General features: G+C 33.7%; 1 protein-coding gene across 7 annotated transcripts in view; it reads right to left on the minus strand.

Moving 5' to 3' along the window:
- Positions 1-27,041, minus strand: part of PCLO (piccolo presynaptic cytomatrix protein) — a 417,094-nt gene that overhangs the window by 111,657 nt on the left and 278,396 nt on the right. For 6 of the 7 annotated variants that reach the window (XM_031665281.1, XM_031665280.1, XM_021936115.2 and 3 more), the window contains exon 10: positions 15,433-15,558. In XM_031665281.1, the coding sequence (XP_031521141.1) occupies positions 15,433-15,558 (126 nt within the window). Of the gene's footprint in view, positions 1-4,641; positions 4,731-15,432; positions 15,559-27,041 lie in introns of all 7 variants that reach the window. The other variant, XR_004183192.1, reaches the window with a different exon arrangement.

The following is a 27,041-nucleotide window of genomic DNA, read 5'->3' on the forward strand; positions in this document are numbered from 1 at the left end:
AAAAAATGGTGAAGGGATTTTGTCCTATAAATGTGAATACCTAACAAATGAATGAACATATTGAGATCATTTTCATTAACTAAATATACATACTGTGTTGATATATATGTATATCTATTATACATATATATAACTATTTCTCAACACCTCCTCGTTCCCACCTTGGTCTTAACTTATATAGGTTCTTAGCAACTCTCCTCACTTGTACTCTTTACCTCTTTAAAACTATTCTTAATACAGCAGTAAGAGTGATCCTATTTAAACATCATTCAGCTTATGTCAGGTCAATTGCCTCTCATCTCACATGAATAGACGTTAAAATCCTTACAACGGCCTGCAGGATTTGACCCCTGCTACTTCTCTGAGTTTTGGTATTCGCTCTCTCACGTGTTCACTCAGTTTCAGCCATGTTGGCTTCCTTTCTGTCTTGCTGTTCTTGGCACACACCAGGCATGCTCTTGCTCGGGATATTTGTGTCCTTGTCACTTCTCTGCCTATAATGCAAGACAACTCCCAGATCATTCTTTCCCATCCTTGGTGGCTTTACTGAATTTTTGCCTTCTTGCCAAAACTTTCTCTTACCACCTCATCTCAAACTGCAATCACATCCTCCTACATGCCATACCCACCCTCTTTGCTATATTTTTCTCCTTAGCATTTATTACCATCTAATGTATGACACTTAATATATTATAATATATGAAATATATTTAACATTTATATATATTAATATTTGTTATTATCTGTCTTAGCTATTAGAATATAAAACCCATGCTTTCTTCACTGAAGCCCTCACATGTCCAAGAAGAGAAATTGCTTTATACAATATGTACTAAAGAAAAAATCTTTGAAAAAATGAATGAATAAATAATGGCATTCAGCAAACTCAAGTGCTGTGGCTGACAGTAACTAGGATTTGGGGAATGAGTAGAGTATAAAAGGAAACAAAAGCAGCTCAAGAGGAAATAAAGGAATCTTATTTTCTTTCACTACTCTCAGTGAAATTTTATAAACACACACGCACGCGCGCACACACACACACACACCCCTTTAGTATGAATTTCTTAAGTACGGAAGTAAAAACCTACATTCTTGTAAGCTATTGTTTCCACTTCAGCACTTATCATTGTATCTGGAACAGTACTCCATTACTATGCTGAACAATTAAAAATTAATTAAAATAAGTGAGAACCTTAAAAGATCTGTATAGTTCCTTGACAGTGTCTTGCCTTCAGGAGCTTATAGTCTGCTCTTAGAAACTACCTGAAAGTTACCTGGAATTCTTTCAAGTGGGGGAAAAATCTGTAAGCTCCATTTAGTCATGGTGTTGATTCTAATGCAAGCAGTCAACCAATGTATTCTGCACTTCTTTAGTTCTGTATTTTCTTTTAATGAAACTAAAAGAATACATCTATCAAAATTAAACAGAAGACAAACATCATTAATTGTAAAAAAAAGAGTTTTGGGCCAGGTGTGGTGGTTCAGGCCTATAATCCCAGAACTTTGGGAGGCTGATGCAGGAGGATCATTTGAGCCCAGAAAGTCAAGGCTAGCCTGGGCAACATGGCAGCACACCTGTCTCTACAAAATTTTTTTTAAAAAAGTAGCACATGTAGTAGTGCATGCCTGTGGTCCCAACTACTTGGGAGGCTGAGGTGGGAGGATCGCTTGAGGCCAGGAGGCTGAGGCCACAGTGAGTAGTGATTGCGCCACTGCACGCCAGCCTAGGTGACAGAGTGAGATCCTGTCTCAACAACAACAACAACAACAACAAAAGAGTTTTCTTCCATTAAAACTATCTTTGTCCTAGTTCTTCATATTTATTTTATATTTTTCTAAAATACTTAAGACCCTGATCCAACTCTCCCCCTACAATGTATATCTTACATCTACTGCATTTCTGTACTGTAGGCATCTTGAAAGCAAGGAAAAACCATATCGTTCTATATTATTTTAGGATAGACTTGTACAGTGTAGTTACTAAATAAATGTTTTGCTCTATTTGCATTCTGCATTATTTCCAGTATTCCTAGTATTTTCACTTCTACTCCTTTACAACAACCATCTCTCTGAACTTCCTGTTTGTCACCTCCATCCACCTTTTCAGTATATTACTACTTCACATCAGTATTGCAGTAAGTACTTCAAAGTCCTGCACCATTAAGACAACATCTCATGCAGGAATGAATCCAGGTTTCTTAAGGCCTAAAACATATAAAATTTTAAGAAAAAATGTAAGATTATAAGTACAAAATTAGATATAAGTGAATATTTTTAAAAAGGAGATAAGAAATAACAAATCACAAATGTTAAAAAGCTGACAAATGTCACAAACACCACATATTTCTAAACCTGTCTTAAAACCTTGTAATGGGCTTATAGGGAAGGGAGGTGCCCTAAGACTTAACTGTTTTCTCTTACGATTTATCCACTTCTGGTCTCACTTATTTTTTCATTTACCGTAATTAGTATCACATCCTTAATTCTAATTCTTGGATTTCCATCTCATCTAACATACTCAGCTTATCACTGCTTGTATGATGCTGCCTCATCTCCCATTTCCAAGCCTTAAGAAACTATGGTTTTCTTAATGTTCAATCTCTCCCTCACATCTCTTCAAAAGGTAACATATCTCATAAGTCTCTTACGTTTAATGCTAAAGACCCAGGGAGTTTCTGTGATTTGACAAAGGTCACACTAGCAGTTGATGAGAAAGAGTGGTCCAGAAACGGAATCATCTGACTCCTATATCATGAATCTATTTATCAACAAGATGTGTTTTCACTGACCAACATACCAAGAAAGTCATATACACAAACATCCATTGTACATATGTCATAGATTTCAATCAGAACACAAGGTTTACTGATTAACCTATTGTTGATAAGAAAAATTTAGAAAGCCTTCTAAAAGATTAGCCGAAATTGGCTGGGTGTAGTGGCTCATGCCTGTATTCCCAGCACTTTGAGTGGTCAAGGCAGGTGGATCACAAGGTCAGGAGATCGAGACCATCCTGGCTAACATGGTGAAACCCTGTCTCTACTAAAAATACAAAAAATTAGCCGGACATGGTGGCGGATGCCTGTAGTCCCAGCTACTCAGGAGGCTGAGGCAGGAGAATGGTGTGAACCCAGGAAGTGGAGCTTGCAGTGAGCCGAGATTGCACCACTGCACTCCAACCTGGGAAACAGAGCAAGACTCTGTCTCAGAAAAAAAAAAAAAAAAGATTAGCCAAAATTATGATTTTCCAGTTAAGAGGCGATATATTTATGTGAGAAATGACTTAATCGCTTTAGGCATTATAATTTTTTATTAATGTGGGCCTGGTATTTAAAATGATATATTTCATTATATCAGATACTTCTAGCATTTAAATGTTCCCTTACATAAAGTCTAGGCTTTATAAGATTAATATTATTTATGAAAATAATTTTACCTATCCTTAACAAAATAGTTCTATAGCTAGTCCATTGCTTTACAGTTATAAAAGATATTGGCTCCTTTCATCCTCATTGTAATGATGTGAGTTAGATCCTGAAATCTAATTATACAGATGATATAAAAGGAATTACAGAAAACACAAGTAAGTTCCCTAAATTCCTGAAGACAGCATTAATTCAGAGTCTTCTGACTCCGAGTTCGATGCTGTATTCATCAGAAATATTATCTCCTCCTGTAACTCAGAATTCAGGCCTGATCAGGGTCAATGATTTAAGCATGCACAAATATGGAAGACACAGAATTCAAACTTAATATGGTAAATATTCTTCTTATTGTCAAAGACCTTCAAAGTTGAAAGTAAACACAGATTTCTTTTTACTACTTACAATATTCTAAGCATGACATTATGTTTCCTATATCTTATTCCTAAATGTGATAACAGTTTTGCCAACTATTATCCCAGTTATCCAGCCAAGAATACCTGGGTACTAAAAGTTTTAAAAAATACAGGCAATATGTACCAGATCTGAATTTAAATCCTGATCTAACTCTAAAACCATGGCTCTCTACTAATCACTGGAGATACTAAAGCATTGGCTGGCTGAAGATCTGGTATGGATATTAAAAGATAGGTTAGCATCCTTGCTTCCAAAGTAACCACTCCAAGCTTACAACAAAGTGCAGTCTATTCCATGAAATACTGGTTAGACAAATCCAGAAATTTAACTGTAGGAACAATTGTTCCTCATGAAGCAATGTCACTGAACACACAAATATTTCAAAGTATGTCACCCTTGATGAAGGCAATCAAATTAGGATTTGGGGCATTGGACTGCATAAAACAGGACATTATTTAGTTTCCTTCATGTCCCTATCACAAAAATTATAATGTAAGCATAATTTTGCTCTGATAAATTTCAAAATAAATGGATAAAGAAGAGAAACATATTTCTTCGTACTGGCAATGTATCTAATCACTAATATCCTGATGTGGTGTGATACCACTACATCTTAAAAATAATATATTACAACCTATCAGCCCAGGGACCAATAATTTGTATTTTTCTTCAAAGAAGATAGTTTCCTAAATACATATTAGAAAATCTTCGTATCAACATGAATTGTGGTCTGTGTTATGTGTACCTAACACACCAGTTTTAGAGAATTTTGAGAAATCTCATGCTAATGACCAATCCGTACCTGGTAATCCCCCTGGAACAAGAACAAGGAAGCTCACTCATCTGTGTGCTGTGTTTCTTGATCTCCAACCTTGATCACTGCCATGTCATCTGTAACATATGCCAAAAAAGCATAAGCAGAAATAGAGACTTTCTTGCCTAGGCACATTCTTCCTTATGTTACGCTGGAGTGCGTCCTCTGTCCTCTAATAATGCTACTGGAATTAGCTCTTCTACCAAAGACTTTTTCATGACAAGGAATTCCAGAGGCCAACTTCTAAAACCAAAACCACCACTCCAAAAACAGCTAACTTTCACCCTTACTTCAATCGCTGATTCTCAACAATAAATCCAACAGCATTTTCTTGCCAGAAACCCTGTCAGTTCATCTTTAAGAAGAAAAGCAAGCTAGCTGGACCAATTTCAATCGCCTACTCTGAAACAACTAAAAACTAAGAATATAAAAGTATGCACGAATTATAATTAATATCGCAGAGGCATTTCCTCAGAGAATACCTATGGACAAACAATGAAGTTTCTCTCATTTCATGACATGTCTTATGGCCTTGGACATGCTTACTTGCCATGTAGCTCTGGCTAAATCTATAAGCAAACCTTGGATATCATTGGTTTTAGCTTTGTGCTCTTCCATTCAGAATGTTCTTGAAGACACATTCAGATTTTAATGTTATATTTCTATCTTAACTCCAAAGAGTTTTCCAAAAATTTTCTAAATTTACCAATTATAATAATATAAATTAATACAGATACAAGATACAATAATATAGATACATAATATAGATACAAGTTATCTTCAAAAGATTTTATTAAATTAACAAAGTTGAATAACTTATCAATATAAACGGTGTTTTAGGTTCACTGAATATATGATATTTAGTCCTTGTGGATTCATTGTCCTCTTACAAAAATTGCTGAAGTTTTAAAAGTATCATGATGGTAATGTATTTCACAATTATGTTATAACACAGACAACTAGGACAAAAATGAATTTGGAGAACTAGTTCAAAATATCCAGTGATTAAATAAAGCTTAGAACCAATGATATGCACATAAAAGTTTAGATTTAGCTCATGATATTACCAAGTAAAATTGATTTTATCTATATCTTCTACTCTACCTTTTCTGGAGATATAATATTGGTATAAATTGATAAAACCATATAATATTGTTAATAAGTTTAACACTTGCTATGGATAATTGCTTTAATGTCCTAACTCATGTTATTGTATTAATTCAGAATACAATGACTAAGTCTCTAAGTAGAGCAAAATCCTGCATTGTCAACTTATTGAAGACTCAACTGGACATGACTATATGTCTAAATTTTTTCCAAAGTAATCAGTCTCTTCAATGAAATCACTATCAAATCTCAACAGAGATTATCATGAAAATTGAAAAGCAGATTCTAGAATTTATATGCAAAACCAAAGGGTCAAGAATTGTTCCGAGAGCATTTTGATGAACAGCTCTAGGATGGATCCACCTGCCAAATGCCAGGACTTAATATAAAGATGTTACAATTAAAACAGTGTGATATTGGTGTAGGGATAGACAAATAGGCCAGTAGGATAGAAAAACAGACCAGAACAGGGAACTCAGAAAAGATCTGTGCATGCATTTAAAAAAATTAATATATGACAGATGGGACTAGTAGACAAGTGTGAGTAATGATACACTATTCAAAAAATGGCGCACAGTAGTAGCAAAGAAGAAGAAATCAAGAAAGCAATCCTATTTAAAACAGCTACAGTATAATAAAATACCTAAGAATAAATTTAACTAAGCAAATGAAAGATCTTTACAATGGAAACATAAAACATGAAATATCTTTTCATTTTTATGTATCCTCTTCAATTTCAATGGATAAAAAATTGAAAGGACACATAAAAAATGGAAAGATATTTCATGTTCATGGATTGAAAAAATTAATACTGATAAAATGTCCACACTATGCAAAATGATCTGCAGATTCAATGCAATCTCTATCAAAATACCAATCAATGTCATTCTTCACAGAAATAAAACAACTTTTCTAATAGTTGTATGGAACCCACAAAATGCCGTGAATAGACAAAGTAATCTTAAGTAAAAAGAACAAAGCTGGAGGCATCACACTACCTGGCTTCAAAATACACTATAAAGGTATAGTAACCAAAAGAGCATGGCATGGCCTAAAAGCAGACACATAGACCAATGGAAGAGAATACAGAACCCAGAAATAAGTACGTGCATTTACAGCCAACACAGTTTCAACAAAGGCGCCAAGAATATACACTGGGAAAAGGATAGTCTTTAAGAAATGATGCTGACAAAACTGGATATTCATATGCAGAAGATTAAAATTAGAACACTATCTCTTATATATCAAAATAAACTCTAATTTAAATAAAGACTTAAATTTAAGACCTGAACTTATGAAACTACTAGAAGAAAACGTTAAAAGAATACTCCAGGACATTGGTATGGGCAAAAATGTTTTGAGTAAGACTTCAAAAGCATAAGCAACGAAAGCAAAATTTGATAAATGGGATTGTGTCAACCTAAAAATCTTCTGCACAGCAAAGGAACCAGTCAACAAAGTGAAGAGACAACCTACAGAATGGGAGAAAATATTTGCAAACTATCCATCTGACAAGGGATGAATAGGTAGAATGTATAAGGAACTTAAACAACTTAATAGCAACAAACCCCCCAAATAAATTGATTTAAAAAATGAGCAAAAGATCTAAATAGATATTTTTCAAAAGAAGACATACAAATGGCCAAAAGATACATTAAAATGCTCAATATCACTAGTTATAAAGGAAATTCAAACTAAAACCATAATGAGATTTCACCTCACCCCATTAAAAATGGCTATTTTCAAAATAGTGATGCCGGCAAGGAGATGAAAATAGCAAATGCTGGCAAAGATCTGAAGAAAGAGAAATGCTCATACACTGTTTGCCACAAACAGTGGCAGACACAGAAAGACAAATATTACATATTTTCACTCACATGTGTAAGCTAAATAAATTGATCTCATGAATATAGTAAATATATAGCTAGCAATAATTTATTGCAGATTTCACAGTAGCAAGAAGGAAAGATTTTAAATGTTCCCAACACAAACAAATGATAAACGTTTGAGGTGATGGATATCCCTATTATCCACATTTCATCATTACACATTGTATGCATGCATGAAAATATCACATGTACTCTATAAATACGTACAACTATTATGTGCCAATAAAAAAAAAAATGACCCAGAGGCATATAGCCCCTCAGGAGCTGAGCCACTCTAGAGACGGCTCAGGAATGCTTGTTGAAACAACAAGACAAAAGTCCTGTTAAAGTTCTGAAATATAAAGCTTTAATAAAATGGTGCATAGAAAACTGATTATACATATTGAGAAAGAAAACAAAACTAAAATATGAACTTTCTACTTTGGACCACAGATACGTTAAAAACAACTTAATTCTGTGAGCTTAAGAACATTTCTGGAATGTAACATTTTACAGTTTTTAGAAGAAAATGAAGAATAATATATTTAAGACTTCAGGGCATGGAGAATTTCCTAAACAATACAACACATTTATAAAACTTACTTGAAACAAAATGACAAATTTGACTATATTAAAACTTCAAATTTTACAAAAAAAAAAAAAAAAAGAGACAGAAACTAAAAATATAAGCCATATACTGGTAAAAGCTATTTATATCCTACATATTTGACAAATGATTATGTTCAAAATATATAAAGATGCCCTAAAATGATTAAAAATTCACAAACAATCCAATTAAAGAATAGGCAAAAAGATGAGTCAAATCTCAGATGAGAAAAATCCACAAGCTAACAAGATTAATAGAATATGATCATACTGAGCACTACTGAAGGAAAAGTAAATGAAAGCAACAATGGGAAACCATCGCACAACGGATTTGATAAAAGGAAATGTAAAGAAAGAGGAACAAGTATGTATAGAGATGAGAACACTAATCTGACACTGACAAATGTAAAAATAGTATGAAACACTTGGGAGAGAAATTTGGAAAAAAAATAAACTAGTAGAAGAAGCCACAGAACATTCTTCCACGTTATTTGACAAGATTGATAGTCATTATAACCCAGAAATTTAAGTTGTACTGTAGAATAAACTCCTATACATGGTCGCAAGGAGACTACATGAAAAACTAATTATAGCATTGTTTAAAGCAGTGAAAATAAAGCAAACCAAAACTACGATGCCCTAAATAACCAGGGAATGCTTAAATTAAACTGTATTAGAGACATATAGTAACAGAATTCTACCCAGTAGTGAAAATAAATGAACTAGAGTTACATGTACGTTTTGATCAATCTCCAAAACTTCAGGTGACTTAAAAGCGGCAAAAAGACATGTGTGGCAAGATATTATTTAAATACAATTTTTCAAACAAGCAAAATGAATCTTATATAGTTGTGGATACATACATAACACAGTAAAGAAATGTAAGCAAAAGTATAACCCAAATTAATTCTGATATTTTATCCTGGGATTGTAACAGAGGTTTGTGAGTTGAGGGGTGACTACAGGAAGCTTTAACTAATTTATAGGGGCCTATTTCATTTTCAAATATGAAAGAAACATGGTAAAATTGTGAGACAATAAAACAGTATGATAGGTACATGGCTGTTTGCTATATTATTCTGTTATTATTATTATTTTTTTGCACATTTGAACCTTTTTAATGAAAATTACAGCTCATCACCTGATTAAGTGTTAAACTGCATGCACTGGACCATGAGAAAGCTGAGACACTCCACCCCCCATCCACACTCCTGCCATCCTCCTCCATTCTCATTAGAATCAAAGAAGGAATCACAGATGTAAGGTGTTGTGCTGGGCATCTTAATAAGTGAAATGAGAAAAAAGTACGAATAAGCTATGTGAGTCTTACATGGAAATTTTGCTGACTGGGGAAGAGGCTCAGCTTAAGGAAGGAACATCATGTCCAGTTCTATGCATTTTAAACATCAAAACTTGACTTTCTGTGCCTACTGTGTAATGGAGAAATTCAACTACTGAGTTGTTTCAATGAAAATTTACAAGATTGAGAGCAAAACTCACTCACTATTAAGTGCAAACGAATCACAAACAGATGTGTCAGGCAGAAAACACTTGCACAAAGTACTTATTTGAGTTGAGATCTTAACTTCTAATCTAAAACCCCTCTCTTCTGTGTCCTTACCCTTGCTCAGCCACAGCATAAAGACAATTTTGGATCTTCTGGACTAAAGAAGAACTGGCAGAGAAAAATCTCCTTCTCATACTCAGTCACTGCACAGGAAGATGGTCCTGTAGTTCTAGATTGGAGGGTTTTTCTGTCAGTAATGACCCTGTTCTCCCATCCCAGAGATCTGAATTTAAATTCAAAGCAAAGTAACACCAAGGAAAAAAATAAACCTAAAATAAATGTATGTAAATACATGAGCAGTTAAGTTCAAGGTTGTGAGAACATGTGCACAGAGGTAACTTTGCATCCTGTATACTATTTTAAAAAGATAGTTAAAAGGTTTAGAAATATTGATGCTGTCTTAAATGCTTAAATGTATATGATTAATTACAAATAGTAGTATATAAACCACACATATCATTTTATTTGCTTCACACAATCCTGTGAGGAGTGAGGTCTTAATAAGTATCCGACTTTTGAAAACAAAGTTTTTTTTTGTTTTGTTTTTTTTAAATCACCTATTTCTTTATATATTGCTTGGATCTTTGCTACTGGCATTGTGTTGAACACTGAGCATGCAGGAAAAAAAAAAAAAAAAACTGACAAGGTCAAGGTACACAATAGATGTGTGCACAAAGTGGTAAGGAACACAGTGCAGGGGCGCAATCTCGGTTCACTGCAACCTCCGCCTCCTGGGCTCAACGCAATGAGATTACAGGAGTGAGCCACTGTGACCGGCCTGAATCTGGTCTTTATCAGAGTAAAATCGAAGTTTCCATTTGTCATGAGATCTTCACAATTGTTTACAAATTTCCCAAATTTGGAGAGGGTTGGAACATTGATCTTAGATGAACATATGCAGATAGTGATTTTTAAAGAATAAGCACGTAATAAATGCAAAACTTCCTAAAATTGTAATCAGTAGGTTTTACCTAGTAAAACAGTCAAGAGAAAATACAGTTATTTATAGAGGAAGCATCTACTTTTTTAAAGTCTATTAGGTAAGATGTTGGTTATATTTAACTTAAATATAAAAAGGTTTATAATAATCTAGGGTAAAGATTTAAAATGAAAGTTGTAAATATTTATTCAAAGTTCATATATTCTAGTACACTTTTAGATGCTCAAACTAGTTCAACAAAAAATACCAATGACAAAGACAAAAATGAGAGACAACATTATATACCATTTAATACTCCAACATTGCTGAACATCTCACAGCCTCAACACTGCTGGTCAAAAAATTGTTAATATTGTATCCTAAATCAAATAGCAAGAAATAGCACTTCAGAAATTTAGATTTGTAAATTCCCCAGATCTTTAGTCTTCATCTTTTTTATAGAACAAAGACTAATTTACGCAACTAAAACAAAGAATAATAGGTGGCAAAAGATTATTGTCTGTCCAGTATTTGTGTAGGAATGCTTACTAAACGTTACCGGGAAATAAATTTTAAGTTTTTTTGGGACATTATAATCCTTCAAGTACTTGATTCTCTGAGTTCTTTCAGAAAATCATTGTAGACTGATTGAAAACTAAAAAATAGCTCAGGAAATTTTTAATAGTAAAGTTCTTGAACTGCATTTTTTTATTTTAGGAGATGGCACACATACCATTAGGAGTGTTTTAAAACCAATAGCACTTGGCTTATAAACATCAGAAAACCTATATGACTGCTCAATGTATTGTAAGTGAATATATAGAACAAAAGCTGCCAGGAGAATGGCGTGAACCCGGGAGGCGGAGCTTGCAGTGAGCTGAGATCTGGCCACTGCACTCCAGCCTGGGCGACAGAGCTAGACTCCGTCTCAAAAAAAAAAAAAAAAAAAAAGAAAATACTCTTGTTTTCCCAAAGCCAACATAGTCAGAGTCTATGACACCGAGTGCTGCAAAAGTGTTAAAATGTTAGAATCTGATGTTGTAAAATCCTGTTGTACGCTAGGTGGCCTGATTTGATCATTCCATAATATATATATGAATTGAAACATCACATTGTAACTCATAAATCTATATAGGTATTATTGTCAATTAAAAATAAAAATAAAACTCTAAAAGTAAAAGCTATACCAAAATATTTTTAAAAGTCTGTGATAAGAGAAATGAACAAACTCAGGAAAAGCAGGAGACTTAGCTTTTCCGAACAACAGCTTTGTAGATTAGGGTAGAAAACAGTACGCTCTAAGAATTCTATTGGCAACCAAGTTGTCATTCATGTTTTAAATAAACTGGAAGATGACAGTGAATCTGTAAGGGCACAGTCTATATAATTCTATATTCAGAAATACAGAAAACAGATATATATGAAAGAGATGATCAATTTCTAAGTCTGCCTGCAAGTCATTAAACAGGGGGAAAAATCCAATTACATAAACACACCATCTATCTTTTATTAACGTAGGTATAATTTTTCCTTAGGAAAGAGTTAACTTCAAACTATGAAATGTTCAACACCTTTATTGCCTTCAACAAATAAATTTTAAAAAATCAATAATAATGAATTTTTTTAATTGGAAAAAAACCTCCAGTGATATACAATTGACATCATGATAATACCTCACATAAGGCATAAAAATCAGGGTTGTATCTCAACCAATCAACTCCTTTGGAATTTTGGGATAATCTATAAGGGATTGAGGATGAAGGATATAGTGTAAAATTAAACATAGAACTATAGACAAAAACAAGTATAAAACACACACACACACACACACACACACACACACACACACACACACACCACACACACACGTACCAGTAAATGCAGTGGTCTAAACAAGGTGAATTCTTGTGTATACCCTTTTGGACTTGTAAACTTCTAGCTAGTTAATCTTTGGATACTAAAGGAATAAACTTCTATCATTGTCACCTGATGGTGTAGAATACAAGTATAACCTTTATGAGGGGGGGGAAAGATATGATGTACCATATGTCGACATTATTCTCCAAAATATTTAATGCTCAAAAACAGTATTTGAATATTGACAGTCAAGACAGTATCATGAATCTAATAGAAATATTAACAAGTAGTTTATTAAAGAGGTTTGTTATAAGAGTAAATAAAGCTGGAAATTATAAATAACAAATTATGGGTTTCGATTATACAAGAACTGGACTTCAATCAGAGGATTTATACTCATAGGAAGGCCTGACTTAACACCTTGGCAAAATTTTGAGAGAATGAATAAATACCATAATTAATAAAAATAAAATCTTAAATCCTATGCATACAGTTTTTAATGATTTCTCACTTAAACCAATTACATAAACTGCAAAAATACTAGTTCCGAAATAAAATAAGAAGACTTTAGTATCAGTCTTAGAGCTTGTAAAATCACAAATATAATTTTAGATTTACTTTCATTTTCTCTCTTGAGATAGTATCGTATCTATTTTTAAAATTAAACTTATGAACTTAATAAACGCCACCTAGACTACAAAGTGCAGAGAGCATCGCTTCATCATAGTATATCCTGTGTTGATATTGTCTTTAGAATCATGCTAATTTGTAGTATTTGTTGATTTTCATGGTGTTAATCCAAAAAAGTATACGATATTTATAAATTATTCAAGTATTTTTGTCAAATGATATTAGACACAGTTGTTATTGCAAATTTTATTTTAAAATGAAAATAGCATGTTCAATCTTCTTCTAAGGTATACTAGGTGAAAGTGATCCTATTACTCTCATCCTTAAAAATGGGTCTCAATTTATGTATCCTTATTAGACTGTAACACCAAAAATTATCATTGGACATAAAAGAGTTATAGTAATAGAAAATGCCTATGCGCCAAGTACTTTGCTTATAACTGTTATTTCTTTATTCGTACAGTCTTTCCTTTCATTGAGCTATCTGGCAAGCTCTCCTAACTTCTCCTCTTTTATGAATGCCATTAGAATATTTTTAATAATGTGCATTCATTTATTTATTTATTTATTTATTTTTGAGACAAAGTCTCACTCTGTTGTCCAGGCTTGAGTATAGTGGCGTGATCTTGGCCCACTGCAACCCCCGCCTCCCACGTTCAAACCATTCTCATGCCTCAGCCTCCCAAGTAGCTGGGGCTACAGGCTCCCCGCCACCACGCCCGGGTAAGTTTTGTATTTTTTTTTTTTTTTTGTAGAGACAGGGTTTCTCCATGTTGGCCAGACTAGTCTTGAACTGCTGGTCTCAAGCAATCCGCCCACTCGGCCTCTCAAAGTGCTGGGATTACAGGTGTGAGCCACCACGCCCGGCCAACAATATGCTTTTAGTTATTTATTTGGTGATGTGCTGGTAAGCTGGCATTCTGAAAGTAAATAATTCAGCAAGCAAGCAAATATAAAGTTTTGCGTTATAGCATTTGCCTATTTCCACGTTGTAAATGCTGCCACTATAGCCAATTCAAGCTATCATCATGATGTTACTGAATTTGAAGTTGGGAAGAGATTTGTATAGAATGTCTTATTGATATGGAGCAACCTGGCTCCAGCACAACACTGTGATGAATAAATACTGCTTCTAATTTGTGTTTATTCTAATAGTCTATCAAAATGTCCATGGACATTTTTTGGAAGGTTCCGATATATGTAATTTGAGAAAATCACAGTGAGTCAATTTTAACATGATTAAAGTTTTTAAGCAACAGCAGACAAAATTTTATTAAACTATGAAATGACAGAAAAACTTTTTTTCAAATAATATTATATATAGAGAGAAAATAAAAAGGTTGCACTTACTTTGTGACAATGTTCATTATAAAAAAAATCACCAAAACCTTGCGAACTATATTTATGTTAGAGAATCTGGAGAATGGAAATGACCATATTATCTGATTGACAATGAAAAATTTTCATTATGTATTTTGAGAATCTAGGTTCAATATTTTACTGAATGAAAATGATTAAGTACATATTTTATGGCCCATTATCTCCTATTCTAATGATCATTACTTTAAAACACTTTTGAGGTACTGAGGCATTTAGTATTTAAAAACAGACCACACCTAGGACAGGGGTTGGCAAATGTTTTCTGTACAGGGCCATGAGTAAGTATTTCAGATGCTGCAGACCATACATTCTCTGTCATGAATGCAGTTCTGCTATTGTTTTGGTAAAGCACCCAGGCTCAATATGTAAATTAACGATCATGACTGTGTTCCAATAAAACAGTGTTTACAGAAGCAGGCAGCAGATGGATAAAGCCTGTGGGCCATCCATACTTGTTTACCCAACCTTAGCGTGTACTGAATCATTTGATTTTTTTTTTTAGCTCTAATTCCAACATATTTTTTCTTGGTGTTTGTGAAACACTATCATAGATAACTCAAGTGTTTTTTAATAAAATTGCCCCAGTCAGTAAAAAAGTTTTGACCAGTGTTTCTTAAACAAGATACTTCTGTAGCTAACTGCCAAAAGGACAATGCAATTGAAAATAAAATGAATATATTTGTGGACATATCTTCTTTTACATTACTATACCAAAATTTCACAACTAACCATAAGGAGAGAGGTTTACCTACACAGAGAATGGTGAGAACATTTGCATATTAAATTAAAATGCATTTAATATGAGTGCATTCATTTTATTTTACTGTAAAATTCCTTATTCTTACCTTCCATAAGTTTCCCTGTCTGTTCTGCACTTCCCCCAGGAAGAATCTTGGCAATGTAGGCTCCAATTTCTCCACTATGTCCAGGGATTTCTTTACCACCCACAATTCTAATTCCTAATCCATTACCTGTAGTAAACAATTAGCAAATTATTAGTACTAATTTAAGAAGGGATAATAGTTATCACAAGTTATAGAGATAACAAAAAGTAGATCAGGTACCCAGAAGCTAAATATAACATGAATATTGGAACTGGACACCAAAACCAAAGTATGTCATTCTGATTTCAATAATATAAAATAGGATTTTCTGAGATCTTGGTAGACTCTCCAATGATTGACCTGATATTAACAAGTAATTTTTTGAATTCAGCCATATTCAGTAATATACCCAGGACTTGCCAATTTTTGACTAGGTATTTTGTAAAAATTTTATGAGTGTTCCCAGAGCATACAATTCACTTATGAAATTAAGAAACATTTTACTTACAGAAGAGCAGTAATGACTATTCAAAATTGAGAAGACACAAACCAATCATACAAACAATTGTAATTTATAAAGTGAAAACATGCTCGTAATTTATAAATTATTATTCATTTTTCAGCCTTAATTAATCAACTAACATTGTTTGTGTATTAACCTGACACTTACTACAAGACACAATAAAATTATTCTTGACTGATGAACATCTTAGTAAACTGCCTCTTACTTTGCAGTACAGGTTCTTCTGGAATTAGCCACATGAAAAGACCAGGGTGAATAATTATTATGAGAAACCTAATTGAGATAAATATAAGTGTAGATATTTTTAGTTTCTGTGTTTTTTAAAAAAAGGGCTAAAAATTAGCAAGTATATAGAGGACTAAACATACCTAAACATAGAAAAATACAGTGAATGTACTGTTCTGTAATCTTATGGGACATTATTGCATATACGCTTCATCATTGACCAAAACATTATATGGTGCATGAGTATGCTTTAATGCATAGCAGTTTTAAGATCATTATTTTGAAAGGCAAGAAACAAACACATATTAATCATGACAAATAATGGAATATTTGAATAGCTCTATTCTTTTTATTTTTTTGTAGAGACAAGGTCTCACTATGTTGTCCAAGCTGGCCTCAAACTTCTGAGTTGAAGCAATCCTCCTGCCTCGGCCTCTCACAGTGCTAGAATTATAGGCAGGAACCCTTTTCTTTTAAAGCAGTGGCTCTCAAATGGGGGTTACTTTTCCTCCCAGGTTATATTGGTCCAGGTCTAGAAACATTTTTGGTTGTCAACATGGAATGATGCTACTGGCATTTAGTGGGTAGAGGCCAGGAATGCTGATAAACATCCTACAATGCACAGGATATCTTCCTAGGATTCTCTAGGCCAAAATGTCACTAGAGCCAAGGTTGAAAACTCCTGTTTTAATGAAAGCAATGCATGTTAATTATTTTAAATCTAATGTGACTATTGAGCAATCTTGATTTTTTAAGCTATAAAAATTAGAAAGATTGACATTTCTATAAAAATAAAACAAGAAAATCCTTTTGCAGAATTCCTTCTATAGAAACGAATGGGTTACAAATATGGGAACAGATCCTATATATAACACTAATACTTTAGTCACATATTTTGGGGCTTTCCTTCTATTTGAATACCTTTAAAAACACTTTTTTTCCCCCAGGAAGTCCGTATCAGAACTCAGAATCCACAAATAGACTTAAGATTGCTATACTTTATAAAGGTATGGCTAAAAGTGTAGTTGCAGGCTGAGTGTGGTGGCTCATGCCTGTAATCCCAGCACTTTGGGAGGCCGAGGCAGGAGGATTGCTTGAGGCCAGGAGTTCAAGACCAGCCTTGCCAACATAGGAGACAAAAACAGAAAACAAACAAAAGAGTGTAGTTGTGGAACTTCAAAATCTATTCATCGGCATGAAGGACTTTAAAAATTTGGTTTTAGTTTCATTCTGCAAATGACAGTGTCTTGAAGGTGAAGTAGTTGGGTCCTTAGAGTCATTGGATTTCTAGTAGCTAAGCACATTCTCAAACCCTGTGGTAAAGGATCAGTGATGAGAAACTGTAATTAGAACCATCTCAATAAAGTAGCACAGACACAATAATTATTTAATTTTATAATATATAGTCTCACAATAGTGAATTCAAATACTCAAAAATGCTTTTGAAGTATACTTCACAAGCCTCATGTATTTGGTAAATAGAATAATACAGTCAAAATGATCCTGTGAGAAATGAGACTATATACATAGAAACAATTTCAGTCATATAGTTAATTTTCAACAATTACTGTTCCTCTTGTTGACATTGCTATATTGTTTTTTGTTTTGAGACAAAATCTCACTCTGTTGCCCTTGCTAGAGTACAATGGTGTGATCATAGCTCACTGCAGCCTCAAACTCATGGGCTTAGGGATTCTCCCACCTTAGCCTCCCGAGTAGCTGGGACTACTAAGTGCCACCATGCCCACCTAAGTTTTTTTATTTTTAGCAGACACCAAATCTGGCTATATTGCTCAGACTGCTTTCAACCTCTTAGACTCAAGTGACCCTTTTACTTCAGCCTTCCAAAAGTTCTGGGATTACAGGTATGAGCCAATGTGCCCATCTGCTATTGTTTCTCATGTAGACAATTAAGTTGCATAGGAAGATTTAAAAATTTTTGTAGAATAGAACATTAGAAAATAAATAGACCCAGGGAAAATAACATTTGTTTGTTTGTTTTATAGTAGCTGCTTCTACCCTAATTTGAATGTCATGAAAAGAAATTAAATTTATGTAATTTTAAAGAATTAAATCTGGATATTTTGATTTCATATTTCTATAGTTGCACTGTAATGTTTTTTATTTCAAATATAGATAAAATGAATAAAAATATTTCTATAAAAATGTAACACCACTCCTCAAATCTAGAAAGCAGAATACCAATGGAATTTTTTGTAAACTCAAGAAGCAACATTAATTTTGAATTGAAATTCTTAGAAGTAAATGATCCTTGACAAGTGATGTGTATAGTATTGTTTTTCAACTTTTGACAAATTTTTATCAACATAATGTCATCTCTCTGCTTTTGTTTCATCTCAAAACATTGATGAAATGCTACTTCAGATGCCATGAAAATGGTCTTGTTCTTGTGTTCACAGTACGACAGCATACAGAGACATGTAAACCAATAATTACTCCAGATAACATAAGTGCTTTACTAAAAAAGAAAGTCATAAGTTGTGGTAATTTCATGATATATAAGCATATCTGTGGTTAAGAAAGTCTTACCAAGAAGTTTAAAATTTAGAAAACCTTCAAAGGTTGGGATCTTTATAGAAAAGCGAAATTCAATGATAAAGGTAGCAAAACCATTAAGAAAAAGCATTACCTCTACTAACCTTAGAATTACAATTTAAGTCTCTACGTACATTATAAGTATTTGATAAATATGCTACTTTGGAGTCACTTTAAAAATAAACTATGCACAAAACAAACATGAGCATACTAAGGAAAAATCTTTACATTTGCATTTAAATTTACAGATTAAATCCAATTTTACGTGTTTATTAATCTGTTACAATGAAAGCTCCAGTATTTTAAAGTATCACAAAGAATGTTTTCATTTTCAACATTAAAATATATATTAAAATATTATGAGGTTATAATTAGAACACTGCATTTGGATAAAATTAAAATACTTGTTTAATTTCAATACTCTCATATCCTATACTTAAGCATCAAGGGAAAGCAAAATTTGTATTAATGAACATACTGTTTCTTATGAATAGTTTAAATCAACTGTGTTGATTTTTTATAATAAAGCTATCCTAGAATAAAAATATATTGCTTAGTTCAGTTATATCATTAGTTGGGCTAAAGAAGAAGACAGATGATACATATAATAATGCCTATAAAGTTCCAAGAATAATAGAAAAGTCCCCAAAGGATAGTTCATTAAATTGATTTTTATGTAGTTTACACATTACTTACACTCTTGAGTAAGGTTGTGAGAATTTAATTTTATATTATTTCACTTACTTATCTCTGTGTTGTAAATTATACATAAAAGTGTTTAAGAAAGTAAACCAAATTATATTAAAAATTCATAATGATTTCCCTTTTTGTCCTATGAAATGCAACAGTTTGTTCATTAATTCTCAAACATGAAGACCTAAATAATTTTCATTATTTATTTAATTATTGGTCAGTATTTAAAAAACGTTCCTATAAACACAACAATGTACATCAATCACCTTAATAACAATCCATACCTTACAGTTTTTAGCAACATCAAAACGGAAACAGCACATTCATGCCAAGTTTAATCCAACTCTAATCCTGAGTATTCCAATAATAAATTCACTTATGCCCATTAGCTTTTTCTTATCCAGCCAATTGCTCCAGGCATGAAAACTGCTGTTCAGCATCCCTTTGTTTGTAGTTTTATTTTATTATTTTATTTTGAGATGGAGTCTTGCTCTGTACCCCAGGCTGGAGTGCAGTGTGCAGTCTTGGCCCACTGCAACATCTGCCTCCAGGCTCAAGCGATTCTCCTGCCTCAGCCTTCCTAAGTAGCTGGGATTACAGGCTCCTGCCACCAGGCTCAGCTAATTTTGTGTATTTTTGGTAGAGAGGGGGTGTTGCCATGTTGGTCAAGCTGTTATCAAACTCCTGACCTCAGGTGATGCCTGCTTTGGCCTCCCAAACTTCTCGGATTACAGGCGTGAGTCACTGCAACTGGCCTGTTTCCAGTTTTAAATGTATATCCTTTATGTACATGAAGAATTTGAAGGAACAATTCATCTCACATTTCCATGAACTTGCATTCACACCTCTTTTCTAATGTAATCTAAATATTAATATTAAAATGTTATGTACAGTTCAAAGACTGTACAAAAGCCTTTCCATATTCACAGTATATTGCATGAGATGAGTCCAAGATGGCCTGCCATATGACTGAAATGACCATTGGCATGGGAAATAAGGAAGACAAGTTAAAAAATACACAAAAATGACACTGGTATTCTGGCTCTGTAGAACACACTTTTCAAATGACAGATGATGTATGCTGTTAAAGTAATTTTACTCAAAGCACACAGGATTTTCTCCTCCTTAAAGACTTGGAATAATTCCTACCAAGAAAATTTGTCAGGACTGCCACATTCATAAATGCATTCTTCATTCATGTAATGACATAAAGATTTTCTTTTTCCTTCATTTTAGCTTATATAAGACAATTGCAAAATTAGAAGCATAAAGACTACATCTGAAGAGTTTGCCAGATTCTTCTATAAAAGGCAATGAAAAGGAAATTTATTTCATTTAGCAGTACTTAGGGTCCAAAACAAAATGATTGTTTGATATGAGGCTAGACGTCACAAAACTGGAAAATAGGGTCACTTTATAGGTTTGGCCTTGATACTAAATTGATGGCAGGCCAGGACGTGGGGTGAGGTCATTCACTTTGTGTGTTAAAGAAAATTGTTTTTTTGAGAGACACTTAAGAAACTCTACAATGATGATGGAAATAAAATGGTGTAAACTTATGTTAGTGTAAAGCTATGACGCACTTGACAAAATAAATGTCAGTTTTCCTTATATAAAATGTAAGTAGGAAGAAAAATACTATTCTGATTCAAAATTAAATATAGAGTCTTTTGTTGGATTTCTTGACTTAATATGGGATTGTGGCAGAAATACTCTATCATGATTTCCAATGAGCCACTTCCTGGTATAATCCCTTCCCTTTGAGTGAAGGCAGAACTTGTGACATGCTTCTAATCAATAAGATCTGGTAAAGGTGATAGATAGCCACTACCATAATTATTTTATATTGGATTCCATCTTAAGAGGCTAGAGTAAGAGATTTCCTCCTGGCCTTCAAGAACTAAGCTGTCACATGTTAGTGGACCTCATAGCAATAAATTGAGAGAGACCACTTGGGGTCAGTGGCCCCTGCCTGACAGCAACCGTATGGGGAATTCGGTTCCACATCTACAAGAAATTGAATCCTACCAACAACCACATGAGTTTGGAAGAGGTCTCCCAAGCTCCAGAAAGGGATACAGCACAAGTAACATAGATTATAGTTCATAAGTTCGTGATCAGGGAACCCACTGAAGCCATGCCTGGATTATTGACCCATGAAAATGATGATAGTGAATATCTGTTGTTTTAACTCATTAAATTTGTTATGCAGTAATAGAAAACTAATACAAGGATAAAAATCATACTCAGAAATTTGTTGTGCACACAACATATGTATACATTATTTTGGTAGCAAAATGTGCAAGACATTTGTGTTTATAGTAGTTACAACAATGATCGAGTAGTGATAGAGGGTAGGAAAGAAGGGAAATAGGCTGGGTAAGATAGTATATGCATATTGTATTCTATTCTTAGAAAATGCCTTTAAAATTACATTATCTCATTGGATTTTTAAAAAAAAGAGCAAACGGAAAAAAAATAAAAAGCCCTGTATTTTGCATGTGAGGAAATGAAGCTTTGAGAGGTTCAAAACTCCAGGCTACACAGCTAATATGAGGGAAATCTGGAGTGAAGCACATATTCTTTCTCCAAACAAGTGACTTGGCAGTGAGTCTCCTGTTTGGTTTATGCCAGTTCACTTGGTTTAGAATAAGAAGGCATAGGTTTGACAGTAGCACACTCCAGTCCCTCCTTTCCCCATTCAATTTTAGAGAAGAGTGATGGGAGAATTTGCAACCAAATAATAAAAGAGAAAGTACCAAGATATGAAAAAAGGTGTTGGAAGCCAGCATTTCTCAGTCAAGACTAAGCAGAGGAAATGCTTTTGGCTTAGGCAGCCCACAAGTTATACTACATGGTTTAATCTGCAGAAGCTGCAACTAATTAGTTAGGAAACATTATATTTGTTTTGTCAGTATAATTTCCATTTTTCTATTACTGCATATACTTTTATGTATGTTTATATCTATATTTTTCCAATATTATAAAGATGAGATTATTACATCTTTTAATATTATAGCTTTCAGCATTATAATCCAAATATGAATTGCATACATATCTGTTAAATGAATAAGTAATTGGCTTAATATTTCTATATCTTGGTATGTATATCTGTATAGAACAAAGTGCCATATATGTCTGATTATGTAATAATTATTATACTAACCTATATTTTGGAGGGAGTTGAAAACTGATTTAGAGAGAAAAGTTCTCAATTTGCTGAGTCATTTTAGGTACATAAATAAAATCCAGATGCCAAATTATTTTTACACTACAGGCTGAACCTGTTCTCATCAAAATCAATTTGCATTTGGTGAAGGAGATATTCAATATAATTCAACAGCTTCTACTTTCCTATATATATCAGGGGCTAATTTTTCACTGAAGAGTCATTTAGTATAGTTATTTTTGGTTATTTTCGTTACTGTATTAAAAATAATTACTACTATCTGGAATGGAAAAAATGTATTTCATGGTGTTAATAACTGGGCTAAAAATATTCAAACATCCCATTGAAATTATGCTTTAAGCAAAAAGTGAGCTGCTTTTGTTTATTTTCATCTAATTTTCTATTCTATAGGATGTATTGATCTTTTGTCAAAACATCTCAAAACACATGACTTTGAACAGATGGATTTTATTTGATTTTTGTTGTTTGTGCCAATACTATTTTACGTTAAGTGTATTTGATTTTTCACAATCTCTTCAGCATTGTCTTTAGGGATGGAAGAAAAGAGTAACACTTGCAAAGTGTCTCCTATGTGTCTGACACTATCCCGTAGCTTTTTTTTGCATTGCCTTTCTTTAACCACCTCCACAAAATTTTGAGTTATGTACTATTCATACCAGTTTTACGACAAAGCAGCTGAGACTGCTAAGGAGAGTTAGAAACTTGCCGTAGGTTGTCCAGCATACAAAAAAGCTGATAACTCATTGTTTTTCTCTTGACTTTCACATCCTTGTTCTTTCTACCTTTGATCATCACTCCAATTGCCAAGAAAATATTCTAGAAAATCAATATAAATCCTTACTCCTTTATTGAATCCCACTTCTCCTTGCTTATTTTTCTACTGCCAGTTCACATACATTTTACACTTATATGCCTACGTTTCACATTAATATTACCATCTATCCTCCTATCCTTGAATATTGTGAATGTCTTCACTCTCATGTAATCAATTATTCATTCCTTTAATTTTATTTTATTAAGAGGGGATAAGAAAATGTGCTAAGCTACCTCCAGCTGGAAGCAAAGCCTATAATGTCACTTCCTTAGCAGGAACACAATATCCAAGCAACCTGTCAGGAGAAATGATAATGTTTCTGTGAAACTCACCCTGAGAATAAAAACTTCCTTTGTTACTGAGTAAATAAATCCATGTTTTCACCAGAATTTACCAGGAAGAAATTGTGATTTCAAAAGAGATTCAATCTGAGCTTTACTCTATTTCCATAGCTTTATGCTCAATATATTCCTAAACAAGGCTTACAATGAAAAAGTGAACACTCTGGGAGGCTGAGGCAGGTTAATCACGAGGTCAGGAGTTCAAGACCAACCTGGCCAAGATGATGAAACCCTGTCTCTACTAAAAAACTACAAAAATTAGCCAGGCGTGGTGGCAGGCACCTGTAAGCCCAGCTATTCGGGAGGCTGAGGCAGGAGAATCACTTGAACCTGGGTGGCAGAGGTTGCAGTGGGCCGAGATTGTGCCACTGCACTCTAGCCTGGGCTGGGCAACAGAGTAAGGCTCCGTCTCAAAAAATAAATAAATAAATAAATAAATAAATAAATAAATAAATAAATAAATAAAAAGAAAAAAAAAAGAGGAAAAAAAAGGAAATGAATACTATGTAATTGCACTATCAAAATAATAAGATAGAAAAAGCCATTTTATATGGGAAAGGAGAAATTCAGTGTTAAGGCCCACTTTGTAGGATCTGTTTAGTTCCAGCAGTTAGGGTAGAACACACTTGTCCTGAGGGTGACAGCTTTGCTTTCTTTTGGTCTTCTACAAGAAACAGAAGAGATGGCATAATTGTTTTAACTCTTTCTATTTTAAGAATTGGCTGATCTGAAAAAAATTAGTTTTCTCATAAAATGTTCATATAATTGATATTGGAGAAATGTTAAGTGACTCTTAGCCATAACTTATCCAAATCACATGGAGTAGCTCACCATATTTTGCCTCAGTACCTCTTTATTTACCATACCGCATTTGAGAGCAGCAGTAGACTCACAAGCAAAGGTGATCCAACCTATTTATTCAAACTTTTGTGTATCTTATTCATTCATTATGATTAAGCTTCCTTCAGAATTCAACTCTGAAGCAAACAAAACAAATTTTTTTAACAGACCTCATAAACGAAGCTATATTTTCAATGATTTCAAGATGCCAATCTTCCCTATCAAATTAAACTTAGACTATTTATTTGTCTACTGGGCCCAACATATGCTGGCCCTAGCTTTTTATATACTCTGGTCCCTTTCATATACTCTGTGTTGCAGCAAAACAAAACAAACAAAATAAAAATAGTCTATTATCCTGCATATTAAGTAGACAAGTCACTGAAAGGAAAGAAACAGAGCTAATTGTGGTCTAAAGGTTATAGTTAAGACTCAATATTAGATGCTGCCTAATTTTCTGATAAAATAACGAGGGTCGGACCACAAGCTCCCTCCCATCCCACACCCTCCCCCACAACCCCAACTCTGCTCTAATGGATCAGGTTCCCTCGCTGAAAAATCCTCTTTATCAAGGGGGTCAGGAATTTCCGTTTCCTGCCAGTCTGAGGAACTATTCAGCGGAGCCAACCAAGTTTCCCTGTAGGACCTAGGGGCGCTCCAACCTTCTGATACTAAAAACCCAGCCTTGCACAGGCTCTGGTTGTTCAGTGTTCCCCAGTACAACCCCGTGTGGCTCTGTGTCATGTGTGGTGTCCTGTTGCCCCAAACTTTGAGCATATGTGACTAATAAGCTGCTGTTGATGTCATCTGGCCAGTGTCAGGTGCAATGTGCTCAGCCCTCGCCATAACCCCAGGACAGGCAGGAATCTGTCCCTCACCACCAGGATGACTAGGAGGCAATTAAATTATTAAGTATTGGACAAAATATCAACCTGATAACTAACCAAATAAATAATACTTAGAGCAAAATGATATAAAATTTGGCTTCTGAACTAAGTTACAGTATCTTTTTGTGACAATTATATGATTTAAAATTTCCATAGTGGAAAATGAATGAAAAACAATTTCTTAGTTTGGGAGTGCAAAGTAGTAGAACTTTTCTGATAAGAAATTTGAGAAGATGTTTAAGGAACGTCTAAAATATCCTTTTCCTTTTACTCACTGATTTTACTTCTGTAAATATATTCTAAGGGAATAATAAACAATAAGGCAGCATTTTTTCATTGCAGCATTGTTTATGTAATAATGGAAAGGGGGAGAAGACATAAATGCCAATCAATTAGAAAGTGGTTGAAGTAAATAATTAAACATCTATACAATGTAATAAAATCCAGTCATTACATTTATGTTTGTGAAGAGCTTTTGAGGTAAAAGGAAAATGTATTTACTGGGCAATTTATACCATATTAAAGATATGTATCTGAACTATATTACAATGTACTTTCAACTTTTAGTGTGTGTGCACACGTGTATAAAAAAGGCAGGAAGTAAAGGAAAAATTATAAATTGTAAAATTATGGCTTCTATTTTTAGCTTTGTAATTTTTACCACTACCATATTTTATAGGAAATATTTTACATATTACAAATATATTATTTTATTATATATACATACATGCAAATATATACATTTATAAGTATACATAGAAGAAGAAGGCTGAGAATGATACATGCATTTATCATTTAGCTACTGTAAGCTGAAAGCTAGGGGGACATTTGCCTTTGAGATCTCCAGCTATAAAGGAAAGCAGAGTAACAAAAATATTCATGAGAAAATGGGGAAATATGTGTTCTCTATATTCCATTGGTAAAATTATTTGAACAAACAGCATTGCAAAAATTTGTAAATGTTAATATATGTACACATAGTTTATGAAACGTATTTTAATTTTCAACATATAGCTTCATGTGTTCATTGTTTCAGGTACATTAGCTCCACTTCAAGTGGTAATTTCTTTAAGCAAGGACTCTACCACAGACTTTTCCCATACCTATCAAAAAATGCTGCCTTATTGCTTATTATTCCCTTACAATATATTTACAGAAGTAAAATTAGAGAGTAAAAGGAAAAGGATATTTTGGACGTTCCTTCAACATCTTCTCAAGGCTGATTCCATATTCAATATTACATATCTACTTGTTTATAGTAGGAGATAGTTCTTTATTTATTGTGACTCTTCTTTCTGTTAGTCCACATTATTTAAAATAGATTTATCAGTTACAGAAGGTGGACAAATTGTGTTTATAGTATTTTTATTTTTTTTTTTATTTATTTTTATTTTTTATTTTTTTTTTGAGACGGAGTCTCGCTCTGCCGCCCAGGCTGGAGTGCAGTGGCCGGATCTCAGCTCACTGCAAGCTCCGCCTCCCGGGTTCACGCCATTCTCCTGCCTCAGCCTCCCGAGTAGCTGGGACTACAGGCGCCCGCCACTGCGCCCGGCTAGTTTTT

This window comes from Papio anubis, chromosome 4, assembly GCF_008728515.1.
Source record: "Papio anubis isolate 15944 chromosome 4, Panubis1.0, whole genome shotgun sequence".
Classification (NCBI taxonomy): Eukaryota; Metazoa; Chordata; class Mammalia; order Primates; family Cercopithecidae; genus Papio; species Papio anubis.